Here is a 13,234-nt window from a genome sequence, read left to right on the forward strand (position 1 = left end):
TTTAAAAAAAAAAAAAAATACCCCCTCAGGCTGACCAGTTGGCTCAGTTGATTAGAGTGGGGTGCTGATGACACGGGGGGTGGATCCCTGTACCGGCCACACACACACACACACACAACACTCCTCTATGTATACCCCCTCAGGGGCCGGCCTGTGGCTCACTCGGGAGAGTGCGGTGCTGATAACACCAAGGGCCCGGGTTCGGATCCCATATAGGGATGGCCGGTTCGCTCACTGGCTGAGCATGGTGCTGACAACACCAAGTCAAGGGTTAAGATCCCCTTACCGGTCATCTTTAAAAAAAAAAAAAAAATACCCCCTCAGGCTGACCAGTTGGCTCAGTTGATTAGAGTGGGGTGCTGATGACACGGGGGGTGGATCCCTGTACCGGCCACACACACACACACACAACACTCCTCTACGCGTCCTTAGAACTGCGCGTCTCCCCTGCCCGGCACCCAGGAGGCAGGCAGCCTGAGCTCTGTGTGAGAAGGAGACAGACGGCTGCAAGATGCTTTGCTCTCCCACGAGCAGACAAGAGGGTGTCCCTCCAGAGGCAGTGGCAGAGTGTAGGGTCAGGTGGCAGAAGGCCAGGGTCAGATAAGCCCCTGCCTGGGAGTGCAGCGTCCACGGGTCAGCTACCTTCTCCGAGATCATTTTCACCAGTGAAATGGTGACAGTGATTCTTCCTCCGTGTCTCGTTTCAGTAGTTTAAACAGTGAGACAGTGGGTGGGAGAGTTCTTTGTAAAATGCCAAGTGCCACCTACCTGGTCGGAGGAGCATAGTTCACTGTCATCACCGTCACACACTTTTAATTCACTGATCTGTAACTAGCACTGTCTGTTCCATTCTTGGCAGATGGAGTTAGAAGCTAAAAGCGAAACCAAGCAGGAAAATTACTGGTTGATTCAGTATCAGCGGCTTTTGAACCAGAAGCCCTTGTCCTTGAAGCTGCAGGTAAGGACGGCTGGAGCCTGCCCCGGCCGAGGGGCCCGTGGGGCCTCTTCCAGAGACGCCCTGTTGCCTCAGCCATGCCAGCTGCTCGTCCTCCCCAGTGTGATTCAGTTCATCTTCCTAGGGACTCAGGTGTGCCAGGCCCATGTCAGGCCCTGGCAGGGACAGAAATGAGACTGTGGTGAGGGCACAGACAGGGCACTGGTCACTGTCGTGGGGGGCAGATGCCAGTGAGCCCGCGATGGGGCCACACCTGTGCGGGTGGGCGAGAGCAGCTGTCCGTGAAGCACCTGTCCGTGGAGCACCTGTGGGGGCAGGGTAGACGCGGTTCCCACCCCCACCCCACAAACTTTATCTTTTTAAAAATTGAGTCATTTGGGCTGGCCAGTTCTATCAGTTGGTTGGAACACAGCCTTATAATACCAAGGTCACTGGTTCAGATCCTGTACTGGCCAGCCACCCCCCCCCAAAAAAAAAAAAGAAAAAAATTGAGTCATTCTGTGCATACCATTTTGGTAACTTGCTCTTAACAATAGTGACAGACAAGAAAATAAATAAACAAAATAATTTTTAAAATAAAAAATAAAAACAAAAAGAAGAAAAATAATATAGTGATGGACAGTTCTCCAGGTCCATGCGTATTGTTTGCAGGCACCTGCCTAGTGGTCAGTGTGTGGGTGACCCCTAGAGTAGTTGAACAGCCACCCTTAGTGGATATTGCAGTGGCTGACTGTTTTCAAGTCTGCAGTTTGGGTGGCAGTGAGCTCCCTTGGGCATGTATCCCTATGCACTTACGTGTGCGTTCTTGTAGAAAAATCTCGAGTGCATTCTGTATATTACATTACATATAGTCGAGCTCTCTGTTTTCTGCTGGCTTTTTTTTTTTTCCTTCCCGCTCATGGTCGCTGGCCTTTCTCGGGGTGTGTCCTGCAGGAAGAAGGCATGGAGCGCCAGCTGGTGGCCCTCCTGGTGGAGCTGTCGGCCGAGCACTACCTGCCCATCTTCGCGCATCACCGCATCTCACTGGACATGCTGAGCAGGATGAGCCCCAGGGACCTGGCCCAGGTGGGAGGCAGCAGCCCTGGGGGAGGCTCGGGAGGCAGAGAAGCCGCAGCCCAACCCGGCCAACGGCTGACTTGCTCTTGATGCAGCTCGTGGTGAGGTGTGTCATTATCAAATGGCCCAGGGCCACCTTGCTTCCAGATGGCCAGGACGCCCGCCCCATCTGCCCCCAACCACCTGTGTGTGTCCTGCTCGTCATCTGGCGAAGAAAGTTCAGGAATGTGGGTCCTGCTGACCCTAGACAGCCCCACTTGCTCAGATCCAATCTGCAAGGTCAAGACAGGGCCTTGAGGATCGTCTGTCCAACCCCCACCCTGCCCCATGGCTTTACAGTCATAATCATGGCACTGCCTGAGCCCTGGCTACGCTTGGGGCACGAGCTGAACTCTTTTCGTCACATTAATCCATTTCCTACTCAGCACAGAATAGCAGTGGTGACAGTGGCACCTTTGCACCCCCCGCAAGTGCTGGGCACTGCTCTCAGCACTTTCATACTCTAGCTCCCTGAATCCTCCCGACAGCCCAGGGAGGGGCATCACCATTATTGCCATTTTCCAGATGAGGAAACTGAGACCCAGCAAGGCACTAACTTGCCCAGGGTCACCCAGCAGAACTAGGACTCGACCCTGGTGTTCTGGCCTCAGTCCGTGCTCTCTGCCACTCTGCTGTCCTGCCTCTCCCCTGGACAGACGCAGACGCTGAGGCTCCTGGGGCTGTGAGCTTGGGCTCTGAGACCGAGGGACTGTGTGACTCAGGCACTGCTGCGTCTCAGCGGGTTGGCCTCGATGGCAGTCTGGTAGGAGTGACATGAGGTTGTGTAGGTGACACTGTTGACATGGTACCGTACTCGCTAGTAGCCGTGACTAGTGTTGATTTCCTTTGGGACCTCTGTTTCTCACCCTGCCACACCGATTGTTGGGCCGGGCCTGAGGAGGTCACCCTCACAGCTGTGGCACTGTGCTGCCACATGCAGACGCTGGGGTCTACAAGCCAGGGACAAGGTGGTCCTGGGGGCCTGGGCCTGCTCATGTGTGGTGGCTCCATGCTGTGCAGCGGGTCCCCACCCAGCCCAGGCCACAGTCTGCTCTTGCTTGGACTGCCACAGGTGGGCGTCTCGGAGACTGGCCTGCAGCAACAGATCCTGCGGCGAGTCCGGGAACTGCTGGATGTGGCCAGGATGCAACCAGGTACTGGCGTGACCCCAGGACCCCTTCTAAGCACAGGCCCTGAGCGATGCGTGGGCTGCAGAGGGGCGCTCACTTGCTTACATTTCAGGACGTGTGCTGGGAGCTGCTTCTAGCCCCTGCCTGTCCGTAAGGACCCCTCCAAGATTAGGGATGAGTGAGCCCATTTTATGAATGGGAAAAACAGGCCATAACCATGGAAAAATGGGGAAGTCTCCATGGAGCAGTGGAGGGGCCCTCCTGGCTCCCTGTCCCATAACTTTCCCATAACCCACTCTACAGACTCGGGGATCTGCACACCCAGGTCCTTGGTGTGCCCAGTGCATGCCTGACACTATGCCTGGTTGGATGCAGGGAGATGTTCATGACAAGTTGTGAAGGGATAAAAGCTGGTCATGAAGACCCTCAGGAAGTCAGCTGGGTGGCCGAGGTGGGCAGGCGTGTGGTCAGGGGTCTACTGTGTACAAGCAAGATCCAGAAGCCAGGCATTTGCCACCAGTTCACACGTGCCATGTGATGGGACCTTGGGTTCAACCCTGTGAATGGGCGCTGTTGTTATCCTCATTGGAGAGGTGAGGAAACTGAGGCCGAGGGCGGTTAACATGTCTCCCATATCGTCACACTACCGGTGGATGGTGAGCCACTGGGCTTTACTGCCTTCCTGGAGAAGAGGCGAGGGGCCAAAACAGGGACGGCAGAGAGGGCAGGCTTGGGCAGCTGGGCTGGGTATTTTGGGGTCAGGGCCCAGGAAAGGAGACGGGGCAGAGCTCAGGGGTGAGGCAGGAGTTCAGGCTGCTGCTGGCCCAGGTCTGGGCTGATCGTAGCGCCACGGTGTCTGCGGGCTCATTTCCTCCAGGGACGTAGACTCCACCTAAAAAAATGTCATTAAACTTCTAGTTTTTTAATGTCAAGTCATATGCAAAATAGGCCCCTTCTTGATGTTCCCCCAGCTCTGACCCTTCAGCTCTAGACTGCACGTCAGGCTGAGTTTGGCATCAGAAGTGGCAGACAAACCTCTGAGAGCAGGAGTTGCAGGTGCCCCTTCTCTCTGAGCGGGGTGCTGGTGCTTCAGAGCCCCTCAAGAGTCAGGGTCATGGCTTCTCGCAGTCTCCAGTCATCCCTGGCACTAACAAGCAGGCTCTTCCTGTCCATTGTGGCATGTCCACGTGGGCCCTGGTCCATGAGTACAGACAAACCTCTGAGAGCAGGAGTTGCAGGTGCCCCTTCTCTCTGAGCGGGGTGCTGGTGCCTCAGAGCCCCTCAAGAGTCAGGGTCATGGCTTCTCGCAGTCTCCAGTCATCCCTGGCGCTAACAAGCAGGCTCTTCCTGTCCATTGTGGCATGTCCACGTGGGCCCTGGTCCATGAGTAGAGGGCAGGTGCCTCGGCCGCTTGGGGCTTCCTGCTTGTGCTGACTGGCAGGGGAGCAGCGGTGGTGGATGCCCCTCGCCCCTCCTCAGCTGCACGGGCTGGGAAAGCCTCAGGTGGTTTCCTGGCAGCCGTCTTGTTCCCAGGAGTCCATGTGAAGTGCCTTATGTCAAATGCAGAAGAGCCCTTTACAGTGGCATTTTGGGGGCAGCACTGATGCCCTTAGAGGGTCTGGTGGTGGTGTAACAGCCTGGAAAAAATCTTCAGGTTTTTTCCTATTATAAAAAAATGATACTTGTAATTCAAAGTGTAGGATATATAAACAAAGCGAACCATGATTGGGATGGGGGCCAGAAACGGGGAAAGGGTAGGAAGTCGGTGGTGTCCCCTGCGTGATGATATAAAGAGAGACTGCGTTTTTTGAAGTCCTGCTTCAGGGCTGGCTGGGACCCAGGCAGGGGACACTGGCTGCAGGGTGGAGCACCAGGCTTGCCGGGGATGCGAGGGAGAGAAGCAGCTTGGGGCTCATCCTGCTCCCTCTCCCTGGGGTAACCTGATGGACAGCGGCCAGCCTGTCTCCAGGGCGTCCCAGCCCACCCTACCCCAGAGCCCCTAACCAGGGCTCCTGTGCTGTGGCTCCACCACCAGATGGCCATGTGGCCCTGGGCAAGTGACTTCCCCTCTCTAAGCCTCGGATTTCTCATCTCTGAAAGTGACAAGCCCTACTACTTGCAGGGTGGCCATGGAGGGTCCAGCAGATCTTAGGGGTAAGAGGCCCCAATGCACAAGCGCTGCAGCCGCCCTGCCAGGGTGGTGAGATAGCCCTGCAGAGAAAGGTTTCACTCCCATCTTACAGAAGGGGGATGAGGCTCAGAGAGGGGAACTAAGAGGGCGTGTGGGAGGGGGAGCCTATGTCCCGGCTCTGAGGTCCTTACAGAAGGGGGATAAGGCTCAGAGAGGGGAACTAAGAGGGCGTGTGGGAGGGGGAGCCTATGTCCCGGCTCTGAGGTCCTTACAGAAGGGGGATAAGGCTCAGAGAGGGGAACTAAGAGGGCGTGTGGGAGGGGGAGCCTATGTCCCAGCTCTGAGGTCAGAGCGCCCCTCCCTACACCCACTCACTTGGGGGCAGGCAGGGCCAGGGGAGCCCTAGGGGTTGGGATCATCAGGGGATGACCCTGGCCTGTCTCTCTGGTCCCCACAGAGCTGAAACCACCCAAGAGTGAGGTCCTCAGAGCCCTGGAGCCCCCCACAGCCCCCCAGGAGCCTCCTGAGTCAGTGAGGCCATCAGCTCCCCCTGCAGAGCTGGAGGCACAGGCCTCAGAATGTGTCGTGTGCCTGGAACGGGAGGTGAGTCTGCAGTGGCAGGACCAGATGGGGTATGGGGCCCGACCCCCAACCCCACCCTCCCCACCAGCCTGCCCCTCTCTGCGGCCACCCTCAGCCTTTGCAGGCATGGGAGTTGTTTCAAAACGTTTTTCTCTAGTTATATGAGTATATTGTGTTCATTAGGCATTTTGGAAAATATAGAATAGCAAAAAATACAGGAAATGAAAATGACCATGATCCTATGACCCACATATGAGCAATGCTAACATCATCTTCTGGACCTTTTTTCTTTTTTCAAAAGAAGGTTTGTGGTGTTTTTTATACTTAATAAATACATTAGGGAGTATCTCCTCTAGCCCATTTCTCCTTTGTGCAGTGTTAAAGAAAAAATTAATGATGACACTTGTTAAAGATGGTAATGAATCCTTTATTCAATGAGGGTTTTGCAATAGGTAGGAGAGAGAGGTACTTAGAATACAAAGACAAGTGGGGTTTTACAGCCAACAAATAGTGTGGGGATCAGTAGATGGAAAATTACTAACACAAAACATTGGGATAAGGGAGGATTCTGGCTAAATCCAGCTCGACAGATTCCTGCTGAAGGCAGGGTGCTGATAACACCAAGGCCACGGGTTCGGATCCTATATAGGGATGGCCGGTTTGCTCACTGGCTGAGCGTGGTGCTGACAACACCAAGCCAAGGGTTGAGATCCCCTTACCGGTCATCTTTAAAAAAAAAAAAAAAAAGTTATTGCAGAATTAACATTTACTGTAAAGATTAAACATTAGTGTATAAAATAACAGTCCTCTCTTGCCTTCACCATGCGATCCTACTTAGAAAAGCAGCCATGCGTGCACTTCAGTTATTCCCTGGACTTTAGCAGACCCAGGGGTGCCGTGATACCCAGGGACCGGTCAGTTATAAATTAAGTTGGGCCCTGCAGGTGGCTCCTGGTCGCTGGATATTACAGACAGCTTTGAGCAGGGTTTGGAGCATATCCTTGTGCTTAGGACAAATCCCTAAAAAGAGGAACTGTGAAAACAGTGCACAGGCACACTTCCATGGCTGTTGATCCAAAGGTTGGAGTGGTTTTTAGACTGAGGAGTTCAGGGCTGGGAGGCGCATAAACGGCAAAAGACTGTAAACTAAAAAGTGTCCAGCGGTGGGGCTGGTTCAGTAAACTGTGCTCCTCCTGTACAGCGAGACACTGCACAGCTGGGACACAGAGAGGACGCGGCCAGCGTCCAAGAGAGGTGGTGAGGCAAAGAAAGCAAGCAGTCAAACATACATAGAACACATCGGAGCATCCCAAATCTGAAAATCCCAAATCCAAAATGCTTCCATTTCGGATCTCAGATTTTCAGATTTGGGATGCTCAACCAGTATGTATAATGCAGATATTCCAAAATCCCCAAAAATCTGAAATCCAAAACAGTTCAAGCATTTCGGGTAAGGAACACTCATCCTGTATAACCCCAGTTTTATTTAAGAAAGGAAGAGTTGGAGGGCCGGCCCGTGGCTCACTTGGGAGAGCGTGGTGCTGACGACACCAAGTCAAGGGTTAAGATCCCCTTACCGGTCATCTTTTTTTAAAAAAAGAAAAGAAAGGAAGGGTGGGGAGGGTATGGGTATTTATATATTTTTTACCAAATATAGGGAAGTAGACATTCGACTGCTAACAGGAGGACTAGGTTTTGCCTTTCTATGGTACATATTTCTGTGATGTTTGAACGGTTCAGGGTGCCCATGCGGTCAGATTTTTAAGGAAAAGAGCAATCAATGGCCCAGGGACAGGGACTCAGCAGCTCCTCCCTGGGGACGCAGGCGGGGCCGGGCCCACATGTTTGTGCTCTCTCCCCTCAGGCCCAGATGATCTTCCTCAACTGTGGCCACGTCTGCTGCTGCCAGCAGTGCTGCCAGCCACTGCGCACCTGCCCACTGTGCCGCCAGGAGATCGCCCAGCGCCTCCGCATCTACCACAGCAGCTGAGCGCAGCCCGCCCGCCCGCCAGGGCCGCCCCTCTGGCCCTGCCTCCACACTGCAGCCCGGGGCTCCCGCTCACCCCCACTCTAGCCAGACTAGTACGAGGCCGTCCATCCTGGGCCCTTTCCTCCCAGCCTGGGAGCCCCCGCCCCCACCCCACCTTGATCTCCAAGCACTTCTGGCCCAGGTGGGGGGGTGTCCTGATCCATGACCTAGCTGCTCTGAATACTGTGGACGAGAGAGGGGGTGCCTCTGCTGGTGCTGGGGTCCTTTGTGGCCTGGCGACACAATCTGGGGTATGGAGAGGTGGCTATGCCACCACCAGAGCTCAGGCAGGGATGAGCGTCCTGGCCAAGTCATGGTTCTCCTGCTTCCTAGCTATTTGACTGTGGGCAGATCACTGCCCTCCAGGAGCATGGCGTCCTCGTGTGAGAACACACACAGTGCCCTCCCCCTCGGCGGGGTGGTGGGCAAGACTGGCCGAGGGTGAGAGGAGGCCACGGGCGGAGCTGGTGTGTAGGGGACACAAGCTGTCGTGGGCTTGGAAGTGCAGACTGTGCCCACAAGCAGTGCCAGCCTCCCTGGCCCCGCTCTCTGCTGCTCCCTGGCACTCTGGGCCCCTCCTGCTCCACATCTGCACCGCCTCACCCCACGCAGCTGGACCCAAAGCAGGAATGTCAATAAACCCGTCTGCAGCGTGCTCCTTCCCTGAGTCGTCACTGGGTCCTCAGGGGAGCCTGGGAAGAGGAAGGGAGGGGACAAGGCCTGGGACTGGGGGTAGGGGGGAGTGCAGCTCTTCTGGGGAAAGGGCCAGCAGCGTGCTGTACCTCCGTCAAGAGGAGAGAGCAGATAGAGCCATTCTTGAATGTAAAGTTATCCAACGCTCCCCTCTTGGCAGGTGGAGAGGCCAGGGCCAGAGAGAAGGGCACCAAGGGGCAGCCAGAGAGCAGGCTGTTCCTCTAGGAGCCCGGGCTGTGCATTGTCATTATCACAGATGGTGCAGCTGAGGCTGAGGGGGCAAGTGCCCGGGGCCTTGCTACGGGACACGGTGGTGCTAGGTTTGACCTGTGCATGGTCGGAAGCATCCTGACTCCCGGACCGAGCAGCTGTGCAAGTGTTGACTGCGCAGTTCCAGGAGCCAGGCACTGTACTCCCCATGGAGGTACACGTTTATTGCACATTTTCTGGCAAGTGGTTTTGAGCCATGGGCAGCCTTTTCTTTGGGCTAGTGACAGGCTTTCTCAGGGCACCTGGGCTCTGCCTCCAGCCACTCAGTGACCCTGGCCAGCCTTTGGACCTCAGTTTCCCCATTCATTCAATAGGGGACACGGGGCCCTGACTTAGGCTGGTGGCCACCAGGGGGCGCTGAGTGCTCACCCCATGTGCAGCATCCACACGAGCCAGCTGGATGGCACTGCCAGGAGCCCTGCCTCCCCGGGTCTCAGTTTTCCTATCTCATTGGGACCATCAGTCCTGTAGTGCTGAGAGGGACAGGGTGAATGCCCTTTGTAGAGTCCTGCTTGCCAGGGCAGGAGCTGGGTGCCTCTTCCTATGTCTTCACCCTGGGGACCTGTGATGGTTTTCTCCCCCTCCCCCCATACCCTCCTGGGCTCAGTTTGGCCAAGAAGGGAGACTGAGGCCTGAGGCAGGCAGGGTGGCTTTGCAGAGCGCAGCGTTTTATGTCTCCTTGAATCCTCATGAGGCCCAGGGACCATCTGACTCCCAGACCTTGAGGAGCTTGAGGCTCAGAGCCAGTAACTGGCCAAGGGACAGCTGAATCCCTGGCCTCTCTCACAGCCGTGTGTGGCATCTCGGCCCTTGTCAATAGACGATCAGGCCCAAACCCTAGGCCCCATGGAGGCTGGCACCAGGGAAGCCAACAACCTCCAGGGTGACTGGCTGTTGCCCCCCACCAAACAGGGACATGCTTGTACCTGTAGACAAGGAAACCCACATATGCGGAGGTGCCACATAACCTCAGCCAGGGTTTCCCACCTTCCTGGGCCTCAGTTTACACCCTGGTGAAATGACGGTGGTGACAGCACCCCCCCCAGAGCTGCCGTGAAGCTGCTGGCCGCGCACGTGAAGCACACGGCCCACAGCACGTGCTCAGTGCGTGGCGTGTGGTAGGAGCCTTGACAGAGCTGGCGTCACTGTGCCGAGCCCACCCCATTGTGGATGCCCCAGGGCCCTGACTGGCCTTGAAGCTGCTGCCGTCCCCTTGGACGAGGAGCCAGGCACAGGGCTGGGTGAGGAGGCCCTGCTCTCTGAGCCTCACTTTCCTCCTCTGTGAAATGGGATAATATAAGAACGCAGACCATGGACCTAGAGGTACTGCTCAAGTGATGAGCCCAGAAAGCCGAGGTGTATGCGGGCTCCTAGACACAGTCCCTAGCCTGGGGATCCCTGTGGCCCTTCCCCCCAGCATCACAAGTAAACTGGTTTTAAATAAAGCATTTATTGATTAGTACAAGCTTAAACAGTTTGCGTGATATTTTCAATACAATATCTGGGAAGGATGATTGGAGAACCCCACAAGGCACGAGAGGAGAGCATCTTAAGGCGGAAAGTGTCGCAGAAAAGGTTAGTGATTCGAGGGCTGGGGGAGCAAGGTCCCTGAGCACCAGCCAAATGTCCTGTGGGTGTAAGCCCCTGCTCTGGGGAGCTGTTCTAGGGGATGGAGAATGCAGGGGGCGCACCCTGGGGACCTTGAATTAGTCCATTTCTACCCTGCCCTCCCTCCCCTCAAAGCAGCAGGGGAGGGGGTCTGGGGAGGCTGTGGGTGGGGGCCACCTTGGCTTGACCCTCAACCCCAGGAACGAGAAGCTGAGGAAGGATGACAGGCCCAAAGCGACTCACAAGGATGTTTGAAGAGGCGCCTGGAGTTTTCAGGGGAGGTGACTTGGTGGCTCAGGCAGCACAGGCCAAGTGTAGCCTGACCCCAAATCCTCAGGGCCACATACGGTGTCTGGGGGAGCCATGGCCCCTCACTCTGCCCCTCAGGAGCCGCATCCCACTCCCTGGGCAGGTGGTGAGTACCTTGAAGGTGACCAGAGAAGACAGTCCGCACCCGCTAAGCCACGTGCCACCCTCCCTCCTGCGCCAGCCCAGAGCGTGAGTGTAGGCACAGGAGGGACAGAGGCAATCCCAGAGACCTGTGGTCCCAGGCAACAGGAAGGAGACAGGCTGGGGCTGAAGGGACAGATGAGGGGCAGAGGCCCCACGCTCGGCTTCCAGCAACCCTCAGTCCACCGTCCCGGCCTCACGCTCCCACGTCCACCCACACGCCTCCCCCAGACAGGGGGTGCCTTCCTTCCCTCGGACACGTCCCCTCCTCAGACCAGCACATTCCGGGCCTTTCTCATGCCATTCCCAGGCCCGTCGCCGCCCCCTCCGTCACCCAGCATCCCCCAGCCAGGCTCCAGCCTGAAGACCCCCCACCTCCCCTCACCCAAATGGGAAAGCGGGGCAGCGTCCGTGCCAAAGCTGGCCTTTGGGGCCCAGCTGGGGGGAGCACGGAGGAAGCGGGACAGGGAGGGCCCTCGGCGCCCATCTGCCTCCACTTGCTGGTCCCCAGGCGAGACAGGAGGGGTCCACGGGCCTCACGTCACAGCGCGCGACGCTTTCACCTCCCTCTCAGCAAGAGCCATGAGGGAAAGAGGCCACAGAAGGGCGGGAGGGGGGGTCCCCTTGCCCCCTTCAGCCTTGTCCAGCCCCCAGCACAAGGAGGAAACCCCGAAACCAGACCCTGCGTCCTAGATCATCCCGCAGAAGAGAAAACAGGGAGCAATAAACGGTTGACTGAACCAGTAAAGTGACAGGTGGACCCGTCCCTGCCCGGTCCCTGGAGGCGCACGCCAGCCCCTGCCCACCTCCACCCCCGAGGCACAGACGGGGTTTCCCTCCTCCAAGCCCATCAGTGCCTCAGGGGGAGCTGCCGTGTGCCGTGTCCAACAGAAGCAGGGCCGACCGCCCTAGAACTCCGTCTGCACCCCCGCGCTGTCCTCGGTGGTGGTGTGGATGGGGGGGCGACCGCTGGGGCTGGACACCTGCTCCCCGGTCTCCTGGTCGCTGGGCTTGGGGGGCTCCAGGTCCACAGCCTTCCCAGGTGGGAGATGCCGAAGGGGTGAGGAAGGCGGCGAGGCCTCGGGGGCTGCCACCGGCTGGGGACTCTCCTGGGCGGGGGCCCCATTAAGCAGGAGGCCAGCCGGCGGGGGGCTCTCAGCCCGCAGATCCTGGGCTAGCAGACCACAGAGCTCAGTGACACTGTCCGGGGACGCTGGTGACGGTGGCTCAGGGCCAGCCTCGAAGGGCAGCCCTGCCTCCTCGTCCTGGACCACGGAGACCACCTGCTTGGCGCGCCGCCGCTTTTCCGAGAGGGTGGCTCCTTCTGGGGCACCAGGACTGGGGCTGCCACCACTGTCACCATACTCCTCGCCCCAATCAATGGGTACGCCCTCGGCCAGCAGGTGCAGGTTGGGGTCGCTGTTGTGCATGACCATGCTGTCCCGGTACAGGTTGTGCTTCCTCTGCACTGCGGCCTCCTTCACAGCTGTGGGGCACAGGGGGAAGCATCAGGACGCTCAGCATGGGGACTCTCTGCCCAAATGGGACCCATCTCATCCCCCTGTGAGCCATCTGTTATGTGGAAGTGACTCATTCCCAAACTAACTGCTGGAAGAAGCAGAGCTGTGACCCTAGCCCAGAGCCCAAGCTGGTGACCACTGAGTCATCCAGTCACTCGTGCAATCCTCCCAGCAGCCAAGGACCCAAGAAGAAACTAAGGCACAGAGACATGGCACTACCATCCTGGGGTCACACAGCTCAGAGTGGGCTCAACCCAGCCCCCAGGCATAGGTCTCGGGCTTTTCTTTGTCCCTTAGCTGACACCATCAAAAATCCTTCTTGGCTGACACCTCATCCTCCACCTGGCAATAACAGTCCCCATGGCAGCAGCAGTGGGAGTGACTGCCACCCCCAACTCTGCAGCAGCCCCCGAGAGGCGAGGCCAGCGCTCACCCTGCAGGATGTCTTTCATGACGGTCTGCAGCACCACCTCCTCGTACGTGTTCTCCACCAGGATGAACCTGGCGAAGTCCTCGAAGATCAGTTCCTGGAACCGGGGCAGCTCCTGCCCAGGCAGGGCGGGCAGAGATGGGAGGTCAGGACTGGGGGAGCAGAAAGGCTCTGTGGGACCCCCCCCCCCAGGGCCTAAGAGGCTACAGCGGGTGGGCGGGGGCAGGTGGGGTGGGGGTGCGCTCACCGACTTGCAGGTGGGGGCCAGCTTCTTTAGCAGGAACGGGATGGTGACCTGCAGCAGCGCCTCCCGGAAAAACCTCTTCCGCACAGAGCTGCTG

General features: G+C 57.4%; 2 protein-coding genes across 2 annotated transcripts in view; one reads left to right on the plus strand and one right to left on the minus strand.

The window, feature by feature from the left end:
• LRSAM1 (leucine rich repeat and sterile alpha motif containing 1) overlaps window positions 1-8,580 on the plus strand; it is a 41,043-nt gene extending 32,463 nt beyond the window's left edge. Inside the window, exons 19-23 of the mRNA XM_008570871.1 lie at window positions 860-958; window positions 1,889-2,020; window positions 3,123-3,204; window positions 5,769-5,914; window positions 7,758-8,580. Of these exons, the coding sequence (XP_008569093.1) occupies window positions 860-958; window positions 1,889-2,020; window positions 3,123-3,204; window positions 5,769-5,914; window positions 7,758-7,883 (585 nt within the window). The 3' untranslated portion in view covers window positions 7,884-8,580. The remainder of the gene's footprint in view (window positions 1-859; window positions 959-1,888; window positions 2,021-3,122; window positions 3,205-5,768; window positions 5,915-7,757) is intronic.
• Window positions 8,581-11,820: 3,240 nt separating this feature from the next.
• Window positions 11,821-13,234, minus strand: part of FAM129B (family with sequence similarity 129, member B) — an 18,718-nt gene continuing 17,304 nt past the window's right edge. The window contains exons 12-13 of the mRNA XM_008570872.1: window positions 12,897-13,008; window positions 11,821-12,429 (exon numbers count right to left, since the gene is read on the minus strand). Of these exons, the coding sequence (XP_008569094.1) occupies window positions 11,852-12,429; window positions 12,897-13,008 (690 nt within the window). The 3' untranslated portion in view covers window positions 11,821-11,851. The remainder of the gene's footprint in view (window positions 12,430-12,896; window positions 13,009-13,234) is intronic.

This window comes from Galeopterus variegatus, unplaced genomic scaffold, assembly GCF_000696425.1.
Source record: "Galeopterus variegatus unplaced genomic scaffold, G_variegatus-3.0.2 Scaffold638, whole genome shotgun sequence".
NCBI lineage: Eukaryota > Metazoa > Chordata > Mammalia > Dermoptera > Cynocephalidae > Galeopterus > Galeopterus variegatus.